A 26431-nucleotide genomic window follows, 5' to 3' on the forward strand; every position below is an offset into this window, starting at 1 on the left:
CTTCTTCTTTCTAAACGTGGAAAAAAGCAAGGAAATATACAGTTCTTCAGGGCTTCCGCTGAAGAGCCAAAGTTGGCTTAGGAACAAAGTGTTTTGTTGGTAAACAAACAACTCACAAAGATGAAAGGAATCAGAAGAGCTTTATTTAAGTTTTCTAAAGTTCAAAATGAAGGAAAAATTACTTTAAATCCACAAGGAAACAATTCCAAACAAGTAGCCATGTATTATATGCCAGATGAACACAAATGGTTTAGCACAAGCAAGCCAAGCAACGTGTTCTCCATTTGTCCTCAACACCAGTTTTATTCGTCCCAAGTCAATGCAGCAGACTTTCTTCTCAGAACCTCCTGACGATGGAGGGTGCCTTACAGCTCTCCACATGCCCCAGGATATGTGGGTGTGTACCAGCACCACTTGGTGCCAGCATTTTTTTGTGTGTGGGGGGGCATGTTTTGTATGAACAGTGATACAAATTCAGCATTCTGTTCTATGGTAGAGATATTGTAGTACAAAGTACCCCCCTACACACATAAATATGAGTGAAACTAGTATTTCAGAAAGATTATTGTATCCACCTGTGGTTTTTCCTATCCAGACCTGGGCATAAGAGAATTCTGGCACAGAAGCACAACCTAGTGGTGGCCTGGTAGATAATTCAACATTGTCTCTATTCAACTCTCAAGTTAGCTAAGGTGGAGAACCACACAAATAAAAGAAACCTGCTCACAACTGACAGATTTGCTTGCACTAATTACTTCTGCTTTAACTTCTAAAAAGTGATGCTAAAAAAACAATAAGCGTTTCTAAAGGGATTAACGAGAACAAAAAAGGAAAACAAACTTGGCCTCCTAAGCCATGAGGCCGAGAGAGGCTAATTATCTACATTTTTCTTTTTGCAAACATCAAACCAGCAAGCCTGATTACATACTTATTTTTCCAACTTGCTCCAGTTTTACCACTGCCAAAAAGTCTTCCGATTTGCTTTCTGTAGCCAGCCATCACTAACAAAGTGCTCTTTAACTTTGCATTCTGTAACATCAGTCTGTCACATGAAAAGGCCAAAGTCATCAACAAGGTCTTTCCCTTCGCACACTTTCTTTCACAAATGTTCCTTCCCTTCCTTGTCACACACACACACAAACACAACACACACACATTGGAACCATGGGATATGCAATATTTATCTCAGAGAGTTTGGCAAAGCACCAACAAGGAAGCTACACTAACACAATAGCTACAATATCTAGCATGGCAGGAGATCCCTCTACGTTCCACAATCCCCTCATTCTTTATCTTCATGCTTTAAAAAGCCACACACACGCTTCATGCCAGAAACACAACTTCAAAAGGTAAGCACTAAAAATGGCACCTGTACTCTTGCCCCGTTTTTTATACTGCAGTCACCTGCTTGTATGTTCGGATCCTCTGCTCAAAGGTCACCCATGGGACTGACTCATCTTTGCATCTCTAGCCTCTGGCTCAATGAGTGTGTGCTGAAATGTTCCTTCTTGACCAGTAAATGGACTGGTCTTTCTTACTCGTTTCTAAATCTTTTCACTCCAAGATCTCCCTGTCTTTGACTATGCTCATGTGCTTTCTTCACTATAATAACCTGCGAAGCTTGGTTTGGGGAGCGACTATAATTGCTGCTAAGTAGTAATGGGGAAAAGACACTAAGCTTAAGAGGCTAATCACAAACTTGCTATATTGAAAATTAAATGGTAATGTAAACTTAATAGTGGTAAGGTAGAGATTGAGATTGGTTTTAAGAAAACCTGGGTCCCATTTTAGATAACATACGAAAAGCTTCACAAAACATATCATGCATCTAGTAAGAGCGCTATGCATGAGATATTACTGTTACATCAGCACGTTCTGAATGCTTCTTGTCTTTGAAAATTCCTTAACTTTACTTCTTATCCCCCCTCACCATGATACCCTAGGATTAATGACAGAGTGTTTGTAAAGTGTTTTCAAATCCCTGACCTGTTATAATCAACCTAAGTACCATTTTATTTAAGCAAACTGAGTCTAACCAACAAGTCCACTTAAAGATCTAAGACTGGGAACTGCTGTCTCATAAGCCTTAATAAATGATTCCTTCTGGCTCTAAAAGCAAATACTTTTTCAATGACAATGGGAGAGAAAGCAAAGGAATTGCTTTGTGGCATCTGCTGTTCAAAGCTTTTCGAATAGCACACCGCGACAAGTGCATGAGTGTCCTTGGAGAGTTGCAGCAAACAGTAAAGAGAGAGTGGTAGAAATCCCAGTATTTCTGCAAAGGAAGAGAGAAGGCTCCAGTTAGAGTAGCACCACAATGATTCCTTGAGTCCCTACTTTACACATAACAGTGCTTCCCACCTTCTCCAATGGTGATTCAAACGTTAAATTGAGGCTGGGCAGGGGCATTGAAAAAGTATATATATATATAAAAAGAGAGGAGAGAGACAAGCAAACAATAAAATACAAATCAGAACGCAGGCAATGAGTTAAGACAGACTTGTATAAACTTCCTGGGCCAGTATAGATCATGCTAGCAATTTTAAATTAATGTAAATGCTATTAAATTAAATGCCCTTCGTGTGTCTGATGTGACCCATATATTCAGATATGTAAAAATAATGAAGGATTAATGAATCCTGGGCAAGTTGAATAACTTTTCAAGGTAAAGAGCTTATAAGTAGCAGAATAAGATTGCACATCTAAGCCATCAGGCTCCAAATCAAGGGAACTTTGCATTTGGTGCCTGATACTTCTCCACATGCTGGAGACAGAGTTAGGCTTCTAAAGCCAAGAAAAGGATACTCTCTGGTGAGGATGAGTTTATGGAGGTGGCAAAGTCCCTGAGTCTAACAATGATAATAGCTTGTGGGTCCTACTGAGGATTTTCCATATGTCCCATCCCAGTGTGCTTACGTTTCCTGCTTAAGAATCACTTCAAGATATTTTAAAGTGAGTAAAATAATCTGTACAAAACACTTTAATTTTTTGGTAAAAATGGTATATGAGCAATCCCAAATATTATCATTTAGTTCATCTAAGTGATTGGAAAGAACGTAAAACTACCATCTTACGTACCTATTCAACTTACACTTACATGGAGAAATTCCATGCAGTTCCACATTCCTTAATGCCACACATGTGATGGAACTACTAACTGTAACACCTACATTTATAATGCTTTGTCTCATTGCATTTGGGTAGGCTTCAGAAGTATTTGCAAAGCCAATTTTGTCAACTACACACTTCTAACACAGTCTGGCGATAATGCGTTGAAGGGGAAACTGTAGGAAGTGAATTGACTGCTTACCTCCAAGTCATCATCAGGGATAGCTGTTCTCCACTTTATGTTCCACCTGATGTGCTCGTAGGCATTGACTACAACTTCGATGGCCTTGGGACAAGAATGGCAAGCCTGGATCACCTGCAGGGGAAGGATAGAGTTTCATGCATTCAATGCACACATATGATTTATTTTGTTGTTGCCATTTCCAGAAATATCAAGAACCCATGGATCTATTATACTTCCTGGAGCCCTGAAATGCTTTTTGAGATGCATAAGGACTTTGAGTATTCAAACACATTGCCAGCCCCATGTTGGATGGACAGATTAATAAAATCCAACTACACTGCTTCCACTCTCCAGGAGCAAGTGAAAAGGGGGTGTTAACAGATAAGGTGGGAATCTAAAGATTCACTTTCCTGGCCAAGAATTAAAGCAATCCTGGTAGATGCTCATCTCAGAATATACCTCCAGCTGCCTAGGAAACTCTTCTAACTCGGAATAAAATTTTATTATCAAAAAGCCAAAAGTTAGTGCTCCAAGAACCTAGGTCTACTGGTGCTAGTTGGCCAAAGATACAGAAGAAATACCAAAAAGTGAAATGCACTGATTTCCAGGGGAGATCTGGCCTAAGGATGAGAGGCCAAAACACATCACACAACTAGGCCAATAAGCTGTTGATCCCCATATTTTTATATCATATGGTTTAAAATAGGAAGTACAGAAACTCTCAGAGGTACAGCTGTATAGGTTGAGGTGAGTTGGGAAAGCTTTATTGTAAGAGATGAATTCAACTTTAGATCCTAGATGACAGAAAGGTGGTGGTGTGGTGGTAGTGGGTGCTCATGCACACCCTGCACCAACAAACAGTATCAAGGCATTTTAAAAAGTTTGTGCAAAAATAGGATTAAAACATAATTGATGCCAAAAATTGAAATCCATGCATAGTTTTCTCATAACTCATTTCCATTAATTATTGAGGACCCATCCTACTTTTGAAAGAGAGTTATTTCAAGGAGCACAACAAAGTACACTTTCATTCTTTCTTTTTCACACAGATTTGCTCCCTGGAGCTCTTCTCCACTGTCGGAATGGTACTCCACGAAGGGTGATATCACGCCCATTTATAGTTTATTTTTAATAATAAAACATGCTCCAGTCATTCAGGACACTAGAAGAGTGCCTCTTCAGTAATTATATATGTCCATTTTAATGAAATACTTGAAACTCCAAATTCTATTCAAAATAAAAGAGCTCCCTCTACTGGAACCCAATACTGGGGAAGCAGGTACTCTGAGTGTGATATAGTTGGAAACACACTGTGGGTCTTTGTGCCTAGTCCCTGGTGCAGAGCTCCTAGAACTGCTGGGATTTCCAGAGTCAGAAAGGCAGCTTTAGTTATTCAAAACATGCACCTTCCAATGAGAAAGACCAAGTTTGACCAGAGAGATGGAAAGTTCAGCATCACCAGCTGCCCATCCCCCAGTCTCCAGGAAGACCAGAACAACTGGAGATTGAGTCCCTCTCCAGTGGCCAATGGAGTACGGTGAACTTGGAGGGGAATGAAAGCTTTGCACCACAGCCCCCACACCCTGCCTTGTGCTCCTTTTCCATTTGGCTGTTCCTGAGTTGCAGCCTTTGTAATAAACCAGTAACAACGGTAAGTCCTCTCTTAACTTCTGTAAGCCATTCTAACAGGTTATCAAACCCAAAGAGGAAACTGTGCAACCTTTGAATTTGTAGTCAGTCTGACAGAAATGTGGGTAACTTGGGAAACACCCACAATATGCAGCTGGCATCACAAGTGAGGGCCACCCTGTGGGACTGAGCCTGGAACCTGTGGACTCTAACGTTAATTCCAGGTAGTGGGTGTCAGGTATTGTCGCTCCCCCTCTTCATGGAGGAATGACACTAAGCCCTGCCTAGGCTTCATATCCGAGTCACGGCACCATTATGTCGCTCCCCCTCTTCGTGGAGGAGCAACACAGGACCCTGCGCTGTTCTTTCGTCTGCTCGGCCCTCCCCGGGTTTGCTGCTGGTTCTTCCCGGGTTGGCTACTATCCCTTCCACCTCCGTGGAAGGGCAGTTCCCCCTGGCCACATTCCCCACTTCCGCAGGGGAGCAGCACACCGCCGGCCGGCTCTCTGAGGGGCTGCACAGGTGTTCCCTCAGATGTTCCCCTTAGATGTTCCCGGTGCATGCCGTCTCTCTCCTCCTTTATAGTCCTCCTCCGCCAATCCCAACTCGGCTGCCCACACGCCGAGTACGCTGCTCTCCTCCAATCGGGAGCAAGTCCTACAGTTTATTAGTTGAACTGGAGGCAGCTGTGCGGAAGCTGTTTACTTCTCTCCCAGCGCCATATTGTGGGAGAGCAGATGCATAGAATAAGTCTTAATTCCAGTAACTCAGTCCAGTCCGGGCTGCTCCCCACAGGTATGAGCTGAATTGTTGGATACCAGGACTGGCAGAATTGGTTCAAAAGAAAAGCAACATCTCAGTGGACTTCTCCACTTCCCCAACTTGTCTTCTCCACTTATTCTCCCCATGTGCACCCCTGCACTGCCCTGGGTTTGGATGAGAGAGGAAACAGGGAGCAAAGATCTCGGTTGGCACAAGCAAGATGAAGGCAATTGTGGCTGCAGGAAGAATAAACGGAGCTCACTACAAGCGTGATGTCACACTGCTGCCGTCCACAATGTTCTCTGCAACCCCCACTGTGGAATACCCACCTCACAGACAAGGACAATACTTCTCATCTTTAACCCCCGTCCTACCCAGAACTCCTCCACGTTCTTTCTGCTCGGATGGAAGTGGCTCTGGAAGTCCCTTGGATGTGGCCTATTTTCGTTTCAAACCGACCCCTGCTGGCTCTCCAGAGCGCCCACACCTTGTCTGTGGGAACCTGACCTCTGTCCTGCCACTGAGGACAGCGTCCTGACTCCCAACCTAATCACCTCTCGCTCCTTTGCTGCCTGGTAGGCAAGCTCTAACCACAGACTTGTTCTTACTAAATTTCTCATCATGAGTTACGTATCAGTCCCTCTTTTCCCTTGAAACTTCAGAGAACACAAATCAAGCTCTACTGGGTCTTCTCAAAAAAGATTTATTATTTATTTTGAAAGAGTCACAGAGAGAATGAGAGAGACAGAGAAAAATCTTTTTTCAAAGATTTATGTATTGGGCCAGCACTGTGGCGTAGCAGTGCCGGCATCCCATGTGGGCACTGGTTTGAGTATCAGATGCTCCACTTCCAATCCAGCTTTCCACTATGGGCTGGGAAAGCAGTAGAAGATGGCCCAAGTCCTTGGGCCCCTGCACCCATGTGGGAGACCTGGAAGAGGATCCTGATCAGCTCAGCTCTGGCTGTTGCAGTCATTTAGGGAGTAAACCAGCAGATAGAAAACTGACTCTCTCTCTCTCTCTCTCTCTCTCTCTGCCTCTCCTGTTCTCTGTGTGTAACTCTGCTTTTCAAATAAATAAATAAATCTTAAAAAAAGATTTATGTATTTTATTTGGAAGTTAGAGATACAGAGATAGACGGAGAGAGGCGGGGAGAGAAATTGTCCATTTGCTGATAAACTCCCACAGATGGGTGCAATGGCCAGGGCTAGGCCAGGCCAAAGCTAGGAACTTCATCCAGGTCTCCCACATGGGTGGCAGGGGCCCAAGCATTTGGGCCATCTTCTATTGCTTTCCTAGGCCACTAGGAGAGAGATGGATCAGAAGTGGAGGATCCAGGAGACCAACCAGTGCCCATATGGAACGCCAGCATCGCAGGTGGTGGTTTTACCTGCTGTACCATAATGCAGGCCCCTCTTGAGTCTTCTTAAAGCTCCTCACACTGAGTGTGAGAAGAGAAAGCTCCCACCCTTCACATTAGAAGGGAGGCTGCCCTATACTTCAACAACGTACTCCAAAGAATCCTTTGTAATTTCCCAGTCTATCGCGACCCCAAACCACTGTTGCTGGGAAAAGGCTCACAAATCTGGGTTTTCCCTACTTCCTTTACTAGTTCTTCCTAGCTGATCTAGCATGCGTATTTCAGTGTAGCATAGTAAGTACATGACATCTTGGGGTCTCGGGCAAAATTGAGGCAAAAAGATCATCAGTTTAATATCCAGTTGGATATGTGTGTGTGTGTGTGTGTGTGTTCATATTAAAGAGATCTATCTGAAAGGAGGGCCCATGTCAGGAACAGGTGAGATGGAGCCAGCTGACAGCACATCTTATTTGCTGGTCTGCAGACCTCAGCACTGACTTGGCAAGAAATAGGTGGATATTAACGAATTCTTAACAAGCAGAGTTACGTTCAATCTATGCATCCATTAAGAAGCTTTTATTGAGCACTGTGTTTAGTGCTATGATGGTAATTCTCAGAAGTTTATGACCTGTATTTTGTCTTCAAGGAGTTTACAACCTGGTTGAACAGAAAAGCCACAGGTATTTAAAAGAATTAGAGAGCAATATAAGTCAGTAAATAATAAAACACTAACTTAAAGATCACCCAGTGTCCCCTGAGCACCGTGAGCAAAGGCACAAAGGAGAAAACAAGCAAATCAAGGGCAGAGAGCAGTTCAGTTCGGAGGCAGAAGGGGAGGGAGCAGACAGCTTCCTGCTTAACGCAGGCGTTAGTCCTAGGGATGAAGGCAATTGCGGCTGTAGGAAGAATAAACAGAGCTCAACAGTAATCAGACACAAAGGAGACAACTCTGAAGGCCAAGGTCAAGGACAGACAGGGGCTCCCTTGATAGAGGGAGGTTGGAAGGGCCCACTAATTGGGGAATGGACAGATAACGAGCAGAAGGTATCTCATTGTAATGTGTTAATCTCAGTAAAAAAAAAAAAAATGGCACAAAAGATGCCCTGATGAAAAGGCGAGATGGAGCTGGAGACCAGACACCATCCAAGTACGTGCTGGCTCCGGCAATGGGGCTTGTCTGTACTCCAAATTATTCCAAAGAGAAAAGGTAGTGGATCACTGTCCACCAAGTCAGAAACCCTTACAGGCAAGAGGGAGGAAGGAGGAAAAAGGATAACAGCCACCATCATTTGAGGATTTGCTATATGCCATATGCCCGGGACTATGTTGCCTCTTCACATACTTTAGCTTGCTCAATTTTCAACAACTCCATGAGCTAAGTCTTGTCATTATGTGCAGTTAGCAGACTTAAAAATCAAAGGCTGAGAAAATTTAAACTCTGGGTCACTTAGTTAGTAAGCAGTGCAGTCAGTAGTCAAACCTAGGTCAGTATGACTCCACATTTAAAAAAAAAAAAAGTGGTTAGGGTTAAAAAAAAGTGTTATCTGGCTCCAAATCTTGACTTTCTGAAGTCTTTTTTCTTTTTTTTTTTTTTTTTTTGACAGACAGAGTGGACAGTGAGAGAGACAGACAGAGAGAAAGGTCTTCCTTTGCCGTTGGTTCACCCTCCAATGGCCGCCGCAGCCAGCCCACCGCGCTGATCCGATGGCAGGAGCCAGGTACTTATCCTGGTCTCCCATGGGGTGCAGGGCCCAAGCACTTGGACCATCCTCCACTGCACTCCCGGGCCACAGCAGAGAGCTGGCCTGGAAGAGGGGCAGCCGGGACAGAATCTGGCGCCCCGACCGGGATTAGAACCCGGTGTGCCAGCACCGCTAGGCGGAGGATTAGCCTAGTGAGCCGCGGTGCCGGCCGACTTTGTAAAGTCTTTAGGTGCACAAAGTCCAAAGCTCCCACTGTGTCATTCGTTTCTGCTGATGCACTGACCGCTGAGTTTTCTGCTGACCAAAGACTTGGTTCTTGGAGCGTGAAAGGCTCCACTTAGCCTGACAGCACCACAACAGTCATTTCTGCCTCTTTCCGGAACGAAGGCTGCTGGACACATCTTGAGGCCTCGGGAACTATTTCACCAGAAAACAACAACAAAATAGCCTTAGGAGATAACAAATTTTGAATCATCACTGACAGGAACCTGAATCACCAAGTGCCACTGGGCTGCGGCAGACCCTGAAGGGAGGAGCCCCTTTGCCTTTGCATGCCAGGGAAGCAGCGCAGTTGCAGCTCTGAATCTTTGGCACCCCTACCCCCACTTCATGGAAGGATAACTGGACAACTGAAGAAGGTTCTAGACACCTCATCACTGAACTGCCAGATGTGTAGATATACACACCATCTACGAACAAACAAATTCAAGATAAGGTCTCCCTGACACTCTTCCAATCAGAGTGCCACCTGTAAGACACTTGGTAAAGAAATTCTCAGGCTACCTGGTCCTTGTGTGTTGAAAGATACTTCAAGATCAGAGGGAAAGGTTTGTACCTTGGGCTTCACAGACAGTACCGTTCAACAACAGAAATCATCTTTACTTCCCCCAAACTCTCACCTTCCTCTTCTCTCCTAGAAAAATATCTTTCTTGCCCTACAAGAAAACCCAACCTTGGCTCCCTAGGGTGTCACTTCCTTCTGAATTATGCTGGGAGAAAAAAAAAATCAAATGTCCTTTTGTACCCTGGAAAGCAACTGCAGATCCTATAATTCTCTTTTTTCCCTTGCTTATGTAATTTATACATTGGCTTTCAGTGAAATACACCCTCTACAAATTTGCTTTGTATTTGGAAGACAGAATCTTCAGCTCTGACCTTGTTCCTTGTAAATAAGGAACCTGAATTCCCCACCCACAAGAGAACAAATCACTTTATCTTCTGGATAAATGAGTCAGTCTTTTACTTGTCGTAAAGATGACTTTTTCTGTGCAAAGTCGGGCTGTGGAGTAGGTGTTCTAAATCACTTTGGAACATCTGCATAGTAAATGGAACAGTTTTTCTTTAGCTTTCCTTTGGAAGGGAGCCAGCTCTCTTACAGTCTGTTGGGTGGCAACAAAAATGTTTACACTACAGCCATCTTCCAGTAGCCAACTCTACTGTAAATCTCTTTAGCCAACAGCCAAACTAGAGGAACCTGGAGGAGCATACAGAACTGAATAAAAAATCCTAACAGTGAACAAAATTTTCCTTGTAACACACTGGGCTACCAAGGAAGGACATCTTACCCGGGGCCAAAGACACGTTTTCAGAGTAGAAGCCAAGGAAATACTTTGCTTGAGCACCACTTCTGGATTGTTGTCCTGGGTCACCCACTTACTGCTCAGATAACTCCTCCAAGTTCATATTCTTACTTCTGCTTTTCAGATGAAAAACTTGTAATCTGACAGATTAATGGATGTTTTCAAAATTCATACAACAATGAAGTGGCCAAGCCAAGATCTCAGCCACAGTCCATATGCCTCTGGCCTTAACACTCTCGGCTGGTGTCTCTTGGAGAGCTGCCTTTGTCAAAAGGATCTGGGAACCTCCCCCCAATTGCAAGATATCTTATTGGAGAATAGAAATTGATTGAAAGACCCATTCTCCCTAACATGGATTTTTTTTTTTTTTTTTGACAGACAGAGTTAGACAGTGAGAGAGAGAGAGGGAGAAAGGTCTTCCTTTTTCTGTTGGTTTACCCTCTCCCAAATGGCTGCTGCGACTGGCGCGCTGTGCCGATCTGAAGCCAGGAGCCACATGCTTCCTCCTGGTCTCCCATGTGGGTGCAGGGCCCAAGCATTTGGGCCATCCTCCACTGCACTCCCTGGCCACAGCAGAGAGCTGGCCTGGAAGAGGGGCAACCGGGACAGAATCCAGCGCCCCAACGGGGACTAGAACCCGGGGTGCTGGCGCTGCAGGTGGAGGATTAGCCTAGTGAGCCACAGTGTCAGCCTAACGTGTATCTTAAAAGGGAACAAGAAGGGGTATTTTAGCTATTTTCACAGAAACCTGCTTCCTCCAATCTAAGCCAGAGTCAGCTGTGGCCACTGGGGAGTAAACCAGCAGATCTCACCTTCTTTCTCTCTCCCTTGGTCTCTGTCACTCTACCTTTGAAATAAACAAATAAATAATAAAAACCTAAATGAAAGATCTCTGCGAGTGAGATCCCAGTGGAAAGAATGGGTCATCAAAGAAGGAGGTACCTTTCTCTGAAGGGAGGAGAGAACTTCCACTTTGACCATGGCCTTGTCTAAATATGATCAGAGTCAGTGAACTCAGGGGGCTTCCATAGCCCTGGCAGCCCATGACAAGAGCCTTGGGTGATTACTGATGCCATAAACAAGAGTGTCAATTTGTTAACAACAGGAGTCACTGTGCACTTACTCCTCATGTAGGATCTCTGTCCTTAGTGTGCTGTACATTGAGATTTAATGCTACAACTAGTACTCAAACAGTATTTTTCACTTTATGTTTCTGTGTGGGAGCAAACTGTTGAAATCTTTACTTAATGTATGCTAAACCGATCTTCTGTAAAAGAGAATTGAAAATGAATCTTGATGTGAATGGAAGGGGAGAGGGAGTGGGAAAGGGGAGGGTTGTGGGTGGGAGGGACGTTATGAGGGGGAAGCCATTGTAATCCATAAGCTGTACTTTGGAAATTTATATTCATTAAATAAAAGTTAAAAAAAAATAAATATTTTTTAAATTGTTAGGATACATAGAGATGGTATGGATTATGAATAAGAACAACAGGATTAGTTAAATAATTAACCAAAAAATAGATGAGTACAAATGTCCAAAATCAAAGTGAGACCCAGGGAAGAGTGTGCAGTGGCACCTGCCTTCAGTGGGTTCACAGACAGGAGCCGTACACGATTTCTGCCTCTAGCCTTAAGAAGCAGACAAAATGGACCTCTTCAGAGCTCGCCTTCTCTTGCAATCCTTTAGGCTTGGTTCTATTTCCTGAGTACTACATCAACAAAAAAAGCAACAGAAGCAACTACACCATAAATCTCAGTCTACGGAGCCAGACAGACCTCATCTGGACCAAGTCCACGACCACTGCCCTTTAAGGGACTTGGCTCGCCCAGTGGTCCTCTTCTATTTCTTGTGCACTCCTCAGGAAACACCTTCAGAAAACACCTGAATCTCCTTCTGCTCCTTCAGAAAACACCTGACTCTGACCACTAATAACCACCCTCACATGTCCACAGTGGGTCTCAGCCACCCTTGTCTCTTATTTGGATTACAGCAATCATTTTGATTACATGTAATATTTGCACACCCCTCACTGCATTTTTTCTCAAAAAGGCAATCAAAAGGGTGTTTTTATATTTTTTCCACTCAAAAAGATTCCAGTGACTTCTCTCATCCAGAGGTAAACATCGGCAAGATCCTCCCGGCCTACGGGGTCTGTGAGCCTCTCAGAAACAGACCTCCGTCACTCCTCCCACTGGTTCCCTGCACTGCAGCCCCTCCGGCTTCTTAGTTCATCCTCAAACTTGCCTAGCCCTCTCCTGCCTCAGGACCCTTGCAACTGCTTTTCCTTTAGCCTGGAGCATTCTCCCTGCACCCAAGCATTCACATTGATTGCTACTTCTTGATCTAGTCCACTTATATAAATACCACACACACATACACATCCCAAATGTGGTGTTCTCTTATTTTCTTTTTTTAAAATTTTTTAAGATTTATTTATTTAAAAGGCAGAATTACAAGAGGCAGAGACAGACAGAGAGAGAGAGAGAGAGAGAGACTTCCATCTGCTGGTTCACACCCCAAGTGGTCACAACAGCCAAAGCTAGACCGATCCAAAGCCAGGAACCTGGAGCTTCTTCCAGGTCTCCCACGTGGGTGTAGGGGCCCAGAGACTTGGGCCATCCTGTACTGCTTTCCCAGGCCACAGCAGAGAGCTGGATCGAAGTGGAGCAGCCAGGACTGCTGGGAGCGGCTTTACCCGCTATGCCACAGCACCGGCCCCCTCTTATTTTCTTCGTCCTACTTTATTTTCCTTCATTGTACCTAAGGCATCGGAGTATATTTATTTGCTAATTATTGTTTTTGTTTGTTTTCTGTTTCCTACCAGAAAGTATCTCCCATAAGCGTCTTTATTTGACCAACTGTTCTGTTTGCAGAAAGTAGAACAATGCCTGGAAGCTGCCAGGTGTTCAGCAGATATTTGTGAAGTAAGCGAATAAGTGAATTTGACCGCTTACTTCCTATGGTGCGGAAATACCTCAACATTAGTAGCTTTAGCTTACCCACTTCTTAAGTGAGGATCTGTCAGCGCATACCTCAGAGGCTGTTATAAAAATAAAATTATAAAAATACAATAAAGTTGTCTTTGTGGAGCCTATTTAGATTTTAACAAAGGACAGTTACTGTGACATTATTATTATTATTCTATTCTTCCTAATCACGATCATCTGGAATTTTCTATAAAAATTTTTAGAAAGTTCCAAGACATTTTGAACTTTACACATACACACACGCGCACATACACACACACACACGCACAAACACACAAAATTTAAGGGGAAAGTTATTTCATCGCCCATTAAATACTGAGAACCAAAGGAAAATTCCTCCCTGAGGTCACAGGCCGCTGAAGCCTTACTGTCTTTGTCTGAATGCGCTCCAAGGTGTCCCTGGGGAATCTGCTCTGAGCAGGTGCACCACCTGTCAGTTCTCAGTGGAACTTTCTTCTGACCCTCACTGCAGGTCCTCACGTGGGCCCTGACATTTTACCAAGGTCACGGGCAGAACCCAGTTGTGAATCAATGAAGTGTCTGTTGCTTCCTTTTCAGTGGTTAGCTGGTTTGTATCTCAAACTTCTCCATGCTTGCTAAATTTTTAGAATCGAGGGAAATGTAAAACACGGCATCATTTTACACGTTTCTTTTAAAATGAACCACATTTTGGCTTCCAAATGCATTCCTTTCATTAACTTAATGAAAAACTTCCTCTCTATCCCCTGCTCCCATAGCACCCTGTACTCCCCTACCACACCATTTACCACGGCTGACGCAAGTTATCCATTCCCATGTCTGTCTCTCCCACTAGATTCCAAGCTCCTTCAGGGTACCATGTCTTAGTCAGATCACTGTTGTTAGCATCTGGTCCCTGCCAGCCCACTGGAGGTTATCAATCAAAGTTCTTGAAAAGAGGCTGTGCAGAGTGGTCACCTAAGATAGGAATAGAGGCTGGAAGGGATTAGCTAAGGCTGAACCCCGGTGCAGGCACTGTGTGGGAGCCAGGGCAGTCACTTAACCTCTCTCCTTCCATCCTACCTTACCTTGTTGTAAGAATTAGGTGAGTTAATCACCAAATCCAGGGGGCTTGTAACTGGGTGCGCAATTCAATATACACAATAAATACAATTATTACTGCCGAACAAATGTTAGCTTTCAGTAAACTGGAAAATCGGGTAGCCCTTTCCTGGCTACAAGCTAATTCTGAAACAACCCGAATCATCTTTAGATCAGACATTCTTAGAAGACGGCAAATGTGTGTCTGTGTGTCTGTCGGACAGACTTAACCCAGCGTCCCAGGAAACCATTCCCTGTGCGTGGACAAGATGGTAAAATTTATTCAGCACTCTTGCTCTCATTCCTGGCTCCCGGGCCCTGACTTCATACAAACTTGTACAGAGGGAAGAGCTAGCTGGTGTTCGGTGTGGACGTGAAGGGCCAAATAGAAGACGCAAGGACTCAAGCCTCAAGCCAGCCCAGGTTAGACCTCGGGCAGGGCTAGCCTCGGCCTCCCTGCTGACTCACCTTGTGGAACTGCGGCGGGTAGATGCGCGCGGCCCCGTGGTTCAGCAGCAGCTGGTAGCAGATCTCGGGCTGGGCGGCCGGTCGCACCGACGTGACCTTCAGCACGTACTGGATGGCGGCGCAGCCGTTGATATCCATGAGGTTGGCTTCGGCGCCCGCTTCCAGCATCATGTGCATGAGTACGTGGTCGCAGTTCCAGGCCGCCTTGTGCAGCGGGGACTTAAAGTCGTCGTCCCGGGCGTTGACCTCGGCCTTGTGGTCGAGCAGCGTGCGGCAGATGAGGTGGTGCTCGCGGCTGTACTCCTGCTCCTTGAAGCGCAGGGACCAGTAGGCGGCGGTGGCCAGCGGCGTCTCCATGTGCGCGTTCACGCTGTCCACCACGGCGCCGTGCTCCACGTAGAAGGCCACGAGCTCCGAGAGCCCGAAGTGGGCAGCCGTGTGCAGAGGGGTTTCCTCGTCCTGGTTGTTGGTCTTCATGTTCACGTTGGCCCCTGTGTGTGTGTGTGGAGGGGGGATAAAAAGGTTTAGCATATTTCTCTGCCATTGCACCCAAAGTTCGTTGAACAAGATCGTTCTCATTGATTGTCTTTCAGCCTCTGCAAACGCGCATTAGTCGCCGCTGCCACCAGCACCAAGTTCCATCTCCGGACCCCCTGGAAATCACTCCTTGGAAACAACCAGCAACTGTAGCCGGAGCAAAGAACAAAGGGTTCCTCTAGAAGGCTGCCATTGCTGAACCTTAGTTCTTACTTGCGGACTTGGAAATACCCCTGACTTCTATAACAAAATAACTCTTATCAACAATATAGCCAATATGATTTAAAATAAAGTTTAGCGGCCTTGGAAGTTGATATAAGGGCTTTAACCATTATCAATCATTGTGACTGCTTTTCTCCTGCTGCAAAGCAGGGAAACCTAAAAGCTTGATGCAAACCTTAGTGTGGGGAAACTGCCCTGCACTTTGACTGAAGTTACAGTATTAGAGCCATCCACATCGATGAGGCTTCCTTCCAATACAACGGGAAACAAACACAGACAAACAGAGTTTACTCCCAAGCTAGCCTAAAGATCATATTTTATACTGAAAGAAGTATAAGCCAGTAAGTATAACAGAAATGTTAACTGAAAGAAAGAAAATGATTCAGAGACCATAACACATTTGATTTATGATTGACAAAGGATAATAGAAATATGAATTGTTTTGTGCTGGAAAGCTCCTTAGAAATTACCAAATTTAACCCACTTATTTAACACACCAGGAAACTGAAATACATTTTTTTTTCTTATAGAGAATGTTAAGTACTAGAACAGTCAGTTTGAAAACCTGAAATTTTCCTTTTCTGCCTAATTTAATGGGGTGAACTGAATGACCCCTGTGGGGACCAGCACTATAATCAGTTCCACTGGAAACTTTTATAGCTGCTTTAAGTATAAATCTGAAGAGACTTTTATTATTGTTATTATTATAATTGCAGAAAGTAATATTTATTAAGCACTTAACCACATGCAACACTCTGAGCTAAATGCTTTTAATATATTGCCTCATCGAATTTTCACAGCAATCTTTTGCAATAGGAGCAGTTTTTATCCTAATTTTACAGATGAAGAAATTCGTACTTGGGGAGGTTAATAATTTCCCCCGAAGCACACCCCACTAGCAATGAGAAGAACTCTGATCTGAGAGCAGACAGCTTGGCTTCCAAACCCCTTATCACCTCGTTGGTCCTTTTCTAGAGGGAAGCTTTTCTGTATTTGACTGTCTTTTAGATATGAAATCTAGAACACACCAGAGGAAGAACACTGCATTTTGTTCAGTCTCAAATGTGCCCTCAGCGTGTTGCTTGTTCACGCCTTGAGTGACGGCACGCTCTGACCCATTGGGGAACATCTGGGAAAGGCAGCGCTGGTGTAAGAAGCCAGCGTCCTGTGGGACACCCGGCAAGGTGTCTAAAATGCACTGCTGTTTTGGCTGGCGCCGCGGCTCACTAGGCTAATCCTCCGCCTAGCGACTCCGGCACACTGGGTTCTAGTCCCGGTCGGGGCGCCGGATTCTGTCCCGGTTGCCCCTCTTCCAGGCCAGCTCTCTGCTGTGGCCAGGGAGTGCAGTGGAGGATGGCCCAGGTGCTTGGACCCTGCACCCCATGGGAGACCAGGAAAAGCACCTGGCTCCTGGCTCCTGCCATCAGATCAGCGCGGTGCGCCAGCTGCAGCGCGCTGGCCACGGCGGCCATTGGAGGGTGAACCAACAGCAAAGGAAGACCTTTCTCTCTGTCTCTCTCTCTCACTGTCCATTCTGCCTGTCAAAAAATAAATAAATAAAAAAAATATATAAAATATAAAATGCACTGCTATTTAAACCCCGAGCCTTTCTGCACTGCAGAATCGCAGACAGCAGAATTAAAACCAAAGATCATCAGTCTTCTGCCCTGGGGAGCCCTGCTGAGGTCTCCTTCATGCCGGCTCTGCTCGGGGATGACACGGGGCAGGTAAGAGCATCTTCCCAGGGGCCACCTGTGAGGCAGCTCCAGCACTGCAGCGGGTCCAGCCAGGACAGAAGCAAAGCGTCTGAGTGAACCTTTGCAGGTCAACTGGGACAACCCTCCCCGTCGACTTTCCAATGGACTTGGAGGCTGACTTTCGCCCCTGCACCTCTCCTGCAAGTACACAGCCTGCAGAGTTCCTGCCTCGCAATAGCAGCTCCTTGTTTTTAGACTTGAAGCCTGTCTTCGAGAATGACTTTTCCAAGGAATCAACAAAATAGGAGAATGTGACTACTTTTTAGACTTTGTGATTTATTCAAGAAATTAGAGACCAGCAATATAAATTCTCAATAATTTAAAAATATTTTTGAGAGGTGGACGTGAGTTCTGGTTCTGATTCTGATCCAGTTTCCCACTAATGTGCACCCTGGGAGGCAGAAGTGATGGCTCAAGTACTTGGATCACTGCCACCCATATAGGAGGCCTGGACTGAGTTCCAGCATCTTGGCTTTGGCCTGACCCAATCCCAGCTATTGCAAGCATTTGGAGAGTGAACTAATGAATGGAAACTCGGGGGAGGGGGGTCTCTCTCTCTCTCTCTCTCTCTCCCTCTCTCTCTCTCTGTGTGTGTCTGCCTTTCAAATAAGTAAAATAATTTAAAAGCTTAAAAATATTTTAGTGTTGGGACTGGTGCTGTGGCATAGTGGGTAAAGCTGCCTTCTGCAGTGCCGTCATCCCATATGAGCACTGGTTCGAGTCCCAGCAGCTCCACTTACAATCCAACTCTCTGCTAGGGCCTGGGAAAGCAGTAGAAGATGTCCCAAGTTCTTGGGCCCCTGCACCCATGTGGGAGACCTGGAAGAAGCATCATCTCCTGGCTTCGGATCGGCGCAGCTCCAGCCATTGCAGCCACTTGGGGAGTGAACCAGCAGATGAAGACCTCTCTCTCCCTCTCTCTCTCTTTCTTTGCCTCTGTAACTCTGTCTTTCAAATAAATAAAATAAAATATTTAAAACATATTTCAGTGCTAAAATATAAAGTTTCCAAGAGCTACCACAATAAAGCATCACACACTGGGTCGGTTTAAACAACAGAACCCTACTCTTCCACAACTCTGGAGAAAAGCGGTCTGAAGTTAAGGTGTTAGCGAGCTTGGTTCCTTCAGCTGTTTTTGAGCATTCTCTAAAAGTTTTACTGATATTATCTCACTTATTATTAAACAGTAAGGATCTTGAGAAACATCTATTATTCAAAGGCTGGATCTCTCTTTTCCTATTCAGGGCATTTTCTGAGTGTCCTGGAAGTGTTTTCCCAGCCCGCTTCTTTGTCAAGGATGTGATGTGGCACAGTGTCAAGTTTGTTATTAACTGTCACCAAAGCATATTTTCAGTTGGCTGCTTTGTTCTAGTTTCAATTTTGCCCTTTCAGCCTGCAATCTAAGGCAAATATATTTTCTTCCATCTTCCACAGTCTTCTCTTAAATGAAATCTTGGGTGAAATAGCATTTCCCTTAAGTTCCCATTTCTCTAACACTCACATGTGCTAGGGTCTGGAGTTGAGAACTTCATTCAGATCAATAAGAACAATCACCTTTTTAAAAAAGATTTATTTATTTATTTGAAAGGCAGAGTTACAGTGAGAGAGGGAGAGAGATGGAGAGAGAGTAGGAGAGAGAGAGAGAGGTCTTCCATTAGTTGGGTTTACTCCCCAGATGGTCCCAGCAGCTGGGGCTGGGCCAGTCCCGAAATTAGGAGCCAAGAGCTTATTTCCAGGTTTCCCACATGGCTAGCAGGGGCCCAACCACTTGTGCCATTCTCTGCTGCTTTCCCAGGCCATTAGTAGGGAGCTGGATTGAAAGTGGGGTAGCTGGAATTCAGACTGGCACCCATGCGGGATGCCAGCATTTATGGTTTGTGTCACCCAGTAGATTACTCTTTATCCCTTCTTACCTATAATGTCACAAACTCCCATGACTCTCGCATTTTCACTGAACACATTTGCATGTGGCTTTGTGTTTCATTTACCTCTGTCCTGATGTCATCTTGCAAAGCTATCTCATATGTTCACACTCACGATTCCTAAACTTTCTGGGGCAGATTGTACCATCACTACCAACATTTTCACTGGACTGTCCCGCAGTGGGTTCCCGTCTCCACCCTGCTGGACCTGCCCAGCTGCATCTCTGTCTTACCTTTGACCTTTGACCAGGTCATTCGACTCTACCTTGATTGCCAGTATGTTCTAATTTTTCCCACGGCTTAAATGTAAGATCAAACACATTATACTCTTGTGATGACACTCAAATCCCAGTGGCTTAAAGCCACAAACACTTATTTCTCAGCCTCACCCACTCTAATGCTTTATGGCTCCAGGGGCAATCCAGAGCCAAAGTCCTGAGTTGAGCTCTCAGGAATCCACGCCGCCTCGGTCTTACTGCTTTACCACCTCCACCTGAATTTTCCCTCACTATCCCAATACATGGGGAGAAACAGACTTAAAACCTCACATTCCTCCTCACTGCCTGAGTCTAGCAGTGAGTCTTATTTCTTATGTTCACATGGCATTAGTAGAAGAGGCATAAGCCTGCTGAATGCAGTGAGACCAGCAAGTGTGGTCTCCTGTGAGCCTGCAGGGTAAAGACCTAAATATTGGTGAACATGAGTTATTTCCACCATAGCTGAGTTGAGTTGAGTTACTATGGGCTACAGTGACACAAGCAAATAAAACATGCTGACTGATTCAGTGTCTACCTTAGCTTCCTGCTAATATACTTTAGGGAGGCAGCAGGTGATGGCTAACATGCTGGGTCCCTGCCACCTACATGAGTTCATGTGTGAACTATCAGATGCTCTTTCTCTTTCTGTCCCATTGTCTTTAAGAAAAAAGTTTAAAATAAAAACAGGAAAAGTATTTGACCAGATATATCCACCAAAAAAATACAAATGGTCATTGATACACAAAAATTACTTAATATCCTTCCTTACCCACCATTAAAATACAAATCAAAGCCATAGTTTCATACACACTAGGAAAGCTATGATAAAAAATGAAAAGCTAAGCCAGCGCCGCGGCTCACTAGGTTAATCCTCCGCCTAGCGGCGCCGGCACACCGGGTTCTAGTCCCGGTCGGGACGCCGGATTCTGTCCCGGTTGCCCCTCTTCCAGGCCAGCTCTCTGCTGTGGCCAGGGAGTGCAGTGGAGGATGGCCCAGGTGCTTGGGCCCTGCACCCCATGGGAGACCAGGAGAAGCACCTGGCTCCTGGCTCCTGGCTCCTGCCATTGGATCAGCGCAGTGCGCCGGCCGCAGCGCGCCGGCCGCGGCGGCCATTGGAGGGTGAACCAACGGCAAAAGGAAGACCTTTCTCTCTGTCTCTCTCTCTCACTGTCCACTCTGCCTGTCAAAAAAAAAAATGAAAAGATAATAATCACCATTGGCAAGGATGTACACTAATCATGGAAGTATAAAGCAAAGCCAGCACTCTGGAAAACAGTATGTGAGTCTTTAAAAAGTCAAACACAGTGTTACCATAGGATCCCACAATTCCAGCGTTCTTAGTATTCCCATCTGGAGAAATAGGTCCACACAAAAACAGGTACATAAATGTTCACAGCTTTTTTATCATCACATAAGTTTATGTCAGATGTAACAGCAATGTTAAAATTGAAAATTTAATCTTTACTGCACCAAGTAAACTTAGCCATCAAGTATTTTTTTTAACCCAAATGTCCATCAACTGATGAGAGGATGAATAAAATGTGGTGTCTCCATGCAAGGGGATGCCATTCATTAATAAAAAAGAAGGAAGGAGTGATGTATTTGATTTCATTGTTTCAAGAGGCGTTAGAAACACTATGCCAAGTGAAAGAAGTCCAACACGGAAGACCACTTAGTATCAGATTCCATGTATATGAGAAATCCAGGACGAGCAAGTCCACCGAGCCAGAGGCAGACTGGTGGTTGTTGGGAGTAGGGACTGGAGGGTGGGAGGGCTGCTTGCTGATGGTGCAGTGCAGAGCTCCTGTTGGGTGAGGAAACGCTTTGACATTGGTTATGGCAGTGGACCCAGAATAAGTATTGATAGAGCCCCACTCTGCGCCATCCACTGTCCTAGGCTCTGGGACTAGGTTAGTGAACAGGACAGCTAATGTCACTGACTTCACAGTCACACATTGCTTAACACCAGATACCCATGCTGAGAAATGGCTGTTAGGTGAGTGTGTCACCTGACTGACCTACTACACACAGGCTTTGTGGTATAGCCTATTGCCTCTACACTGCAAACCTGTACAGCATGCTACTGCACTGAACACCACAGTCAAGTGTAACCCCAAGCTAAGTGTATATCCAAACACACCTAAGCATAGAAAAGGTACAAGAAAATATTAGGTGATAGGAATCACGTTAGCTCTGCAAGTCGTTTGAGACCACTGTGGTAATACGTGGTCTGTTGTTGACGGAACAGCCCTTACACAGAGCATGGCTGCCTTAGAAGCCATGGTTAACTGGGATCAGGCAGGTTGGAGTTCAGGTGGGGAAAGGACATCTTCAGCTGGGCCTGGGGGATCTGCCAACATCGAAACACAGGGAAGAACAAACAGCTTGGCCCTATACACACTTCTAATGCTTAGTAACACAAACCATTTTACACTTGCTCTGTTCTCATAGTTACTTCTACCTGTGTGTGTGTGTGTGTGTGTGTGTTAACCATATCCAAAACAGGAAGCAAATAGCACAAACTCTTGCCTTCTGTCTCCTGAAGCCAATCTTTTTCATAACAAAGCTTATCTCCCAACTGCTCAGAATATTGCTTTCTCATCCCACGGGAAGCAGCTTGTCTCCGAGAGCCCATGTTTATTATCATGTTGTTTATTCTTCATTTGCTCAACCTTAAAGAACGGAGATCTTTCCAGACAGGTCGCTGCAGAGCAAGCAGGACGCAAGAACCAAGCACATCACCTTCAACTTATTTTATTTTTTATCTTTTTAATTCCACAAACCCCCTGATCAGAATTTTGCAAAGTAACCACAGATAAGACAGAATCGCTCAGACTGTGGAAACGGAGCGTGGTGACAGTATTTTGCACTAATCTTGTTGGGCTCCTAAAGTCAGGCCTATCTCCCGGCTGGGATGGTTTTTTTCAGCGAAAGAAATGAACACTGTTATTGTCATTCAACTGGAAAGGAGATCAATCCTGGGGAAGTTTAATAAAAAGAAAAGAAAAGGGACTATGGATTTGGAGAAAGTGAGCAAGAACTTTTTCTTCTTTCCAGGGGGACAAAATGCTATTTATTCTTGGACACAAAGCCAGAGAAGGCTTGGAGCAGCCCCAGGGGCAGAAGTGAATGGTCCAGGCTGTGAGCAGGTAGGACGCGGTGTGGAGGAGACGTATGAGTCGGCCATTCCCTTAGCAGGAGCCAACAGCCCGAGAAGGAATGACCCAAGAGACGAGGCGCCTCTGTTCTTCAGTGGCAGAAGCAGCAACCAAAGCAGTGGTGACAAAGCCCAGCTCTGGAGCAGCCGTCACCCTTGACCGTGACGGAGGGGCCCAGCAGTGCACAGGGAGCTCCTGGGCTCTTCCTACAGCCGGTGGCCAGCAGAAGGCACCGCTGCTGGGGCTGAGGTTCAGGCTCAACTGTGATTTGTGTTAGGAAGGGAGAAAGACCCCCTGGGTCCTCGATTCTGGCCAGGACCTTGGAGAGAAGGTTTCCTGCTCTTACCTAGTGAGGAGGAGGACGGCTGCTGGACCCATGGTGCCCATGTGTGGGAAACCAGAGGTGTGGCTGCAGGACGGTGTAGAGAAGCCGGAGGGGTGAGTGAGGGAGAGGTTATCGCCCCCCCACCCCTGCTACCTTTGCCCTCCTGCCTTCCTCTCACCCGTTGCCTCCTGAGGTCTGCAGGGGTCCAATTCTCTTCAAACTCAGAACGGAATTAAGCGGAGGTGTTCAAAGTTGTCTGTTTCTTCGAGAAAGGCACTTTCTGATTCATCCTCCCCTGCGCTGTCAGGGCCAGAGTATTTTCCATAAACTCCAAGGTGAACTCCTTTGAGACACGTCAGACAAGGGGTGACAAATCATCTGAGACCAGTGCTTCTAGTACGTCCCGACAAGTCACACGCCGTGAGCTGGATTTTGGACTTCTACCTCCTTCTTGCACAAAACAAGTCCTTAAAATCCCTCTCTCTCTCCGTAGTCTCAAACACAGCCACAGACACACATACCCTGACAACCAACGCCATGGCTGAGATGTGGGCCGGTGGGGATGCCTTCCTTCCGAAACCTATCCAGGAGAACGTGTTGCCTTGGCTTTCGCACCTTGCAGTACGGCCCACATTCCTCCGCCCATGGCCTCCTTCCTCTGTACAGGTCAAGGCCAGCTGTGGGGAATGGAGACTGCTCTCTGACCTTCCTGCCTAGTCGCACTCCCCACGCTGACAGCCGCAATCAGTCCTCTGATGCTTAAGAGACTGGGCCACTCTGGCAATTCAAGGGAATCTTAGGGAGAGGCATCTTAGCTCCATCACGTTGGCAAGGTCCCTTTCATGAAAGGGACCACATTCAGAGGTCCAGGGACGAGGCCAGGGCCTCTTTGGAGGGCTGTACTCTGCCGACCATAGTGGTACAACTCCTTGGATGGGAACTGGAGAGAAGGCCAAGATCCACAGGTCAAGGGCGGTCCTTGTGGCTCCAGGGTGCATCTTCCTTCAAGTTACAAGTCTCCTTCTCTCCTGTAAGCCAGCATTTCCCAACGTCTGCTCTCTGACAGATGGGCACCAGAGGATTCATCAAAAACAACAGTCCCATGGTTAAATACACCTGTGCATTCAGCGTGCCCCCAACATCTGAAACTGATGCGAGCAAAGGACAGGTTCTGAGAGGTCCCATGGCGAGGAGCTCTAATTTAATGCGAGTCTAATTTGTTAGGTTTTTTTTTTTTTTTTTTTTTTTTGACACGCAGAGTGGACAGTGAGAGAGAGAGAGAGACAGAGAGAAAGGTCTTCCTTTGCCGTTGGTTGACCCTCCAATGGTCGCTGCAGCTGGCGCACCGTGCTGATCCGATGGCAGGAGCCAGGTGCTTCTCCTGGTCTCCCATGGGGTGTAGGGCCCAAGCACTTGGGTCATCCTAATGTGAGTCTAATTTAACATGAGTTTACCCATAGTCATTTGACCAAGAAGCTCCGTTAATGCAACACATAACAGTCCCAGAATCATTGTTGAACACAGTAGACTTCAGGAAACTCTTGTCTGAACAATATGAAGATGCCTACCCAGGTGCAGGTGTGGAGGGGAGAGCCACACATGACCGATGAGCCCTTGTTGGAGCCACCCAGAGTCAGCGCTGATTATTATCCATTATCCCCATTTAGCAGATCGGCCTGGGATTGAAAGAAGTCACACTGGCCCTCACTGACACTGCTGGTGAATGAGAGAGGCAAAATCTGAAGCCAGGCAGTCCACTCTCAGGCACCGCGCTGGAGTTCATCTTTCCATGGCCAGCCCTTGACAGGATCCCACCCCGTCCTACCTGGCTGCGGCAGGGGAGGAGTAAGTGTCACCGATCACAACAACCTGTTTTCCCTTCGTCGGGGGCTGTGACACACAGTTCTGGAAGCGCTGAGGAGTGGGCAGCTTCGCCGACCTACACATGCAGCCCACCGGATAGAACAAGGCAACAGAGAAGTACCAGCCTGGTCTTGAGACTGACTTAGGAGACCTACAGGACTGTAGCACAAGGAGGCAGCTCCACCTACTGGACAAATTAAGTACTCAGCCTTGAGGTCAAGCTGCCGGTAAAACCTGGTTTGGCGGTGAAACAACTAGTCTAAGGCGCGGTGTTTTATCCCCACGTGTAGACGAACTTAGTAACGTCGCAGGATAGGTGTAAGGATGAATGGGAGCACGCATAAAGGGCCAGGCGAGCAATACAGATGCTATATTCGCTTATGATTTCCAAGTGCAAGCTGACCTCTCCCTGGGACTCTAATGCGCTCTCATTCCTCTGAACCTGCAGGAAGAGAACTTACTTCTGGCCTGTACCCTGTACCACCAAGTCCCTTTGTTAGGGTAGCTCTCTTCCTGCGCCTTCTGCAGCCACGGCAGACAGAGGCCAGGGGAGCTGTGCCTGAGCGATTTGCTCCCCAAGGACTTCCTAAAGGGGGATCCCCAGCATAAGCCAGGCCCCACCCCAACCCCGTGGCTGTCATCTCTCTTCTGAATGACAGGGAAACATCTTGTCCCTTTAGAGAGAGCTCTCTAGCCTTTCTCTGTTCCCATTGGCTTTTTATTTATTTTTTTTTTTAAAGTACTTTATCATCTATTGATCTATTTGAAAGGGTGGCTGAGAGAAAGAGATGGTCCATTTGCTGGGTCACTCTCCAAATGTCCACAACAGCTGTGGCTCAGCCAAAGCAAAGGATAGGTCTCCCATGTGGTGTCAGGATCCCAACGGCTTGGGCCCTGGGGTGCTGCCTCGCAGGAAGTCGGGTCAGAAGTGCAGGCAGCATCCAGCCCAGGCAGCCTGATGCGGGCTGTGGGCATCCCACCCAGGACGTCACAGCCACCCCACAGGGCCAGCCTCTTCCGCTGGGCTTCTCCCATGTAGAAAGCTTCAGGAAGCAGACACGTGCTTCTCGGTCTGATGCTTTTGCCATTTTCCCTATTTTTGTGTTTTCTGGGGGACTTAATGGAAAGCTGAGATTGGAACCTCGGGCTGTTGTCTGATGTAACCATCTTCCCTCCAAACCTGGGCCCTGGAGTCCTGTGCTAAACTCGTTTAGATTATCTTCCATACGTTATTACTTGACAGAGATCACAAAGAAAACACTTGCCTTCCTGTTTATGAATCTGGTATCTTTCGTTAAATGGTGCTTCAAACGGTCAGGGTATAATCAGATGCAATCTCCCCTCAGTAAGAAACAAACTAGAGAAGTGCTGATAGAAAAATAAAATAAATTATAAAAATAAAATAAAATGGTAGAGAACCAAGGAAGTGTCATCCTCCAGTCTGTAGTTTCAAACACGTCCAGTCATAAAGCAAGGATACCATCGCAGTCATGTGTGGCTTTTTAAGATTTTTAAAAACTTGTTTTATTAACTTGAAAGGCAGAGACAG

The 26431-nt window shown here is 45.9% G+C and overlaps 1 protein-coding gene across 2 annotated transcripts in view; it reads right to left on the reverse strand.

The window, feature by feature from the left end:
• Nucleotides 1-121: 121 nt before the first annotated feature.
• ASB4 (ankyrin repeat and SOCS box containing 4) overlaps nucleotides 122-26431 on the reverse strand; it is a 61035-nt gene continuing 34725 nt past the window's right edge. For both annotated transcript variants that reach the window (XM_089315717.1, XM_008261706.5), the window contains exons 3-5: nucleotides 14842-15332; nucleotides 3311-3424; nucleotides 122-2275 (exon numbers count right to left, since the gene is read on the reverse strand). In XM_089315717.1, the coding sequence (XP_089171843.1) occupies nucleotides 2087-2275; nucleotides 3311-3424; nucleotides 14842-15332 (794 nt within the window). In that variant the 3' untranslated portion in view covers nucleotides 122-2086. The remainder of the gene's footprint in view (nucleotides 2276-3310; nucleotides 3425-14841; nucleotides 15333-26431) is intronic.

Source organism: Oryctolagus cuniculus, chromosome 16 (assembly GCF_051225735.1).
Source record: "Oryctolagus cuniculus isolate XC-2025 breed Fujian yellow rabbit chromosome 16, ASM5122573v1, whole genome shotgun sequence".
NCBI classification, from domain to species: Eukaryota; Metazoa; Chordata; class Mammalia; order Lagomorpha; family Leporidae; genus Oryctolagus; species Oryctolagus cuniculus.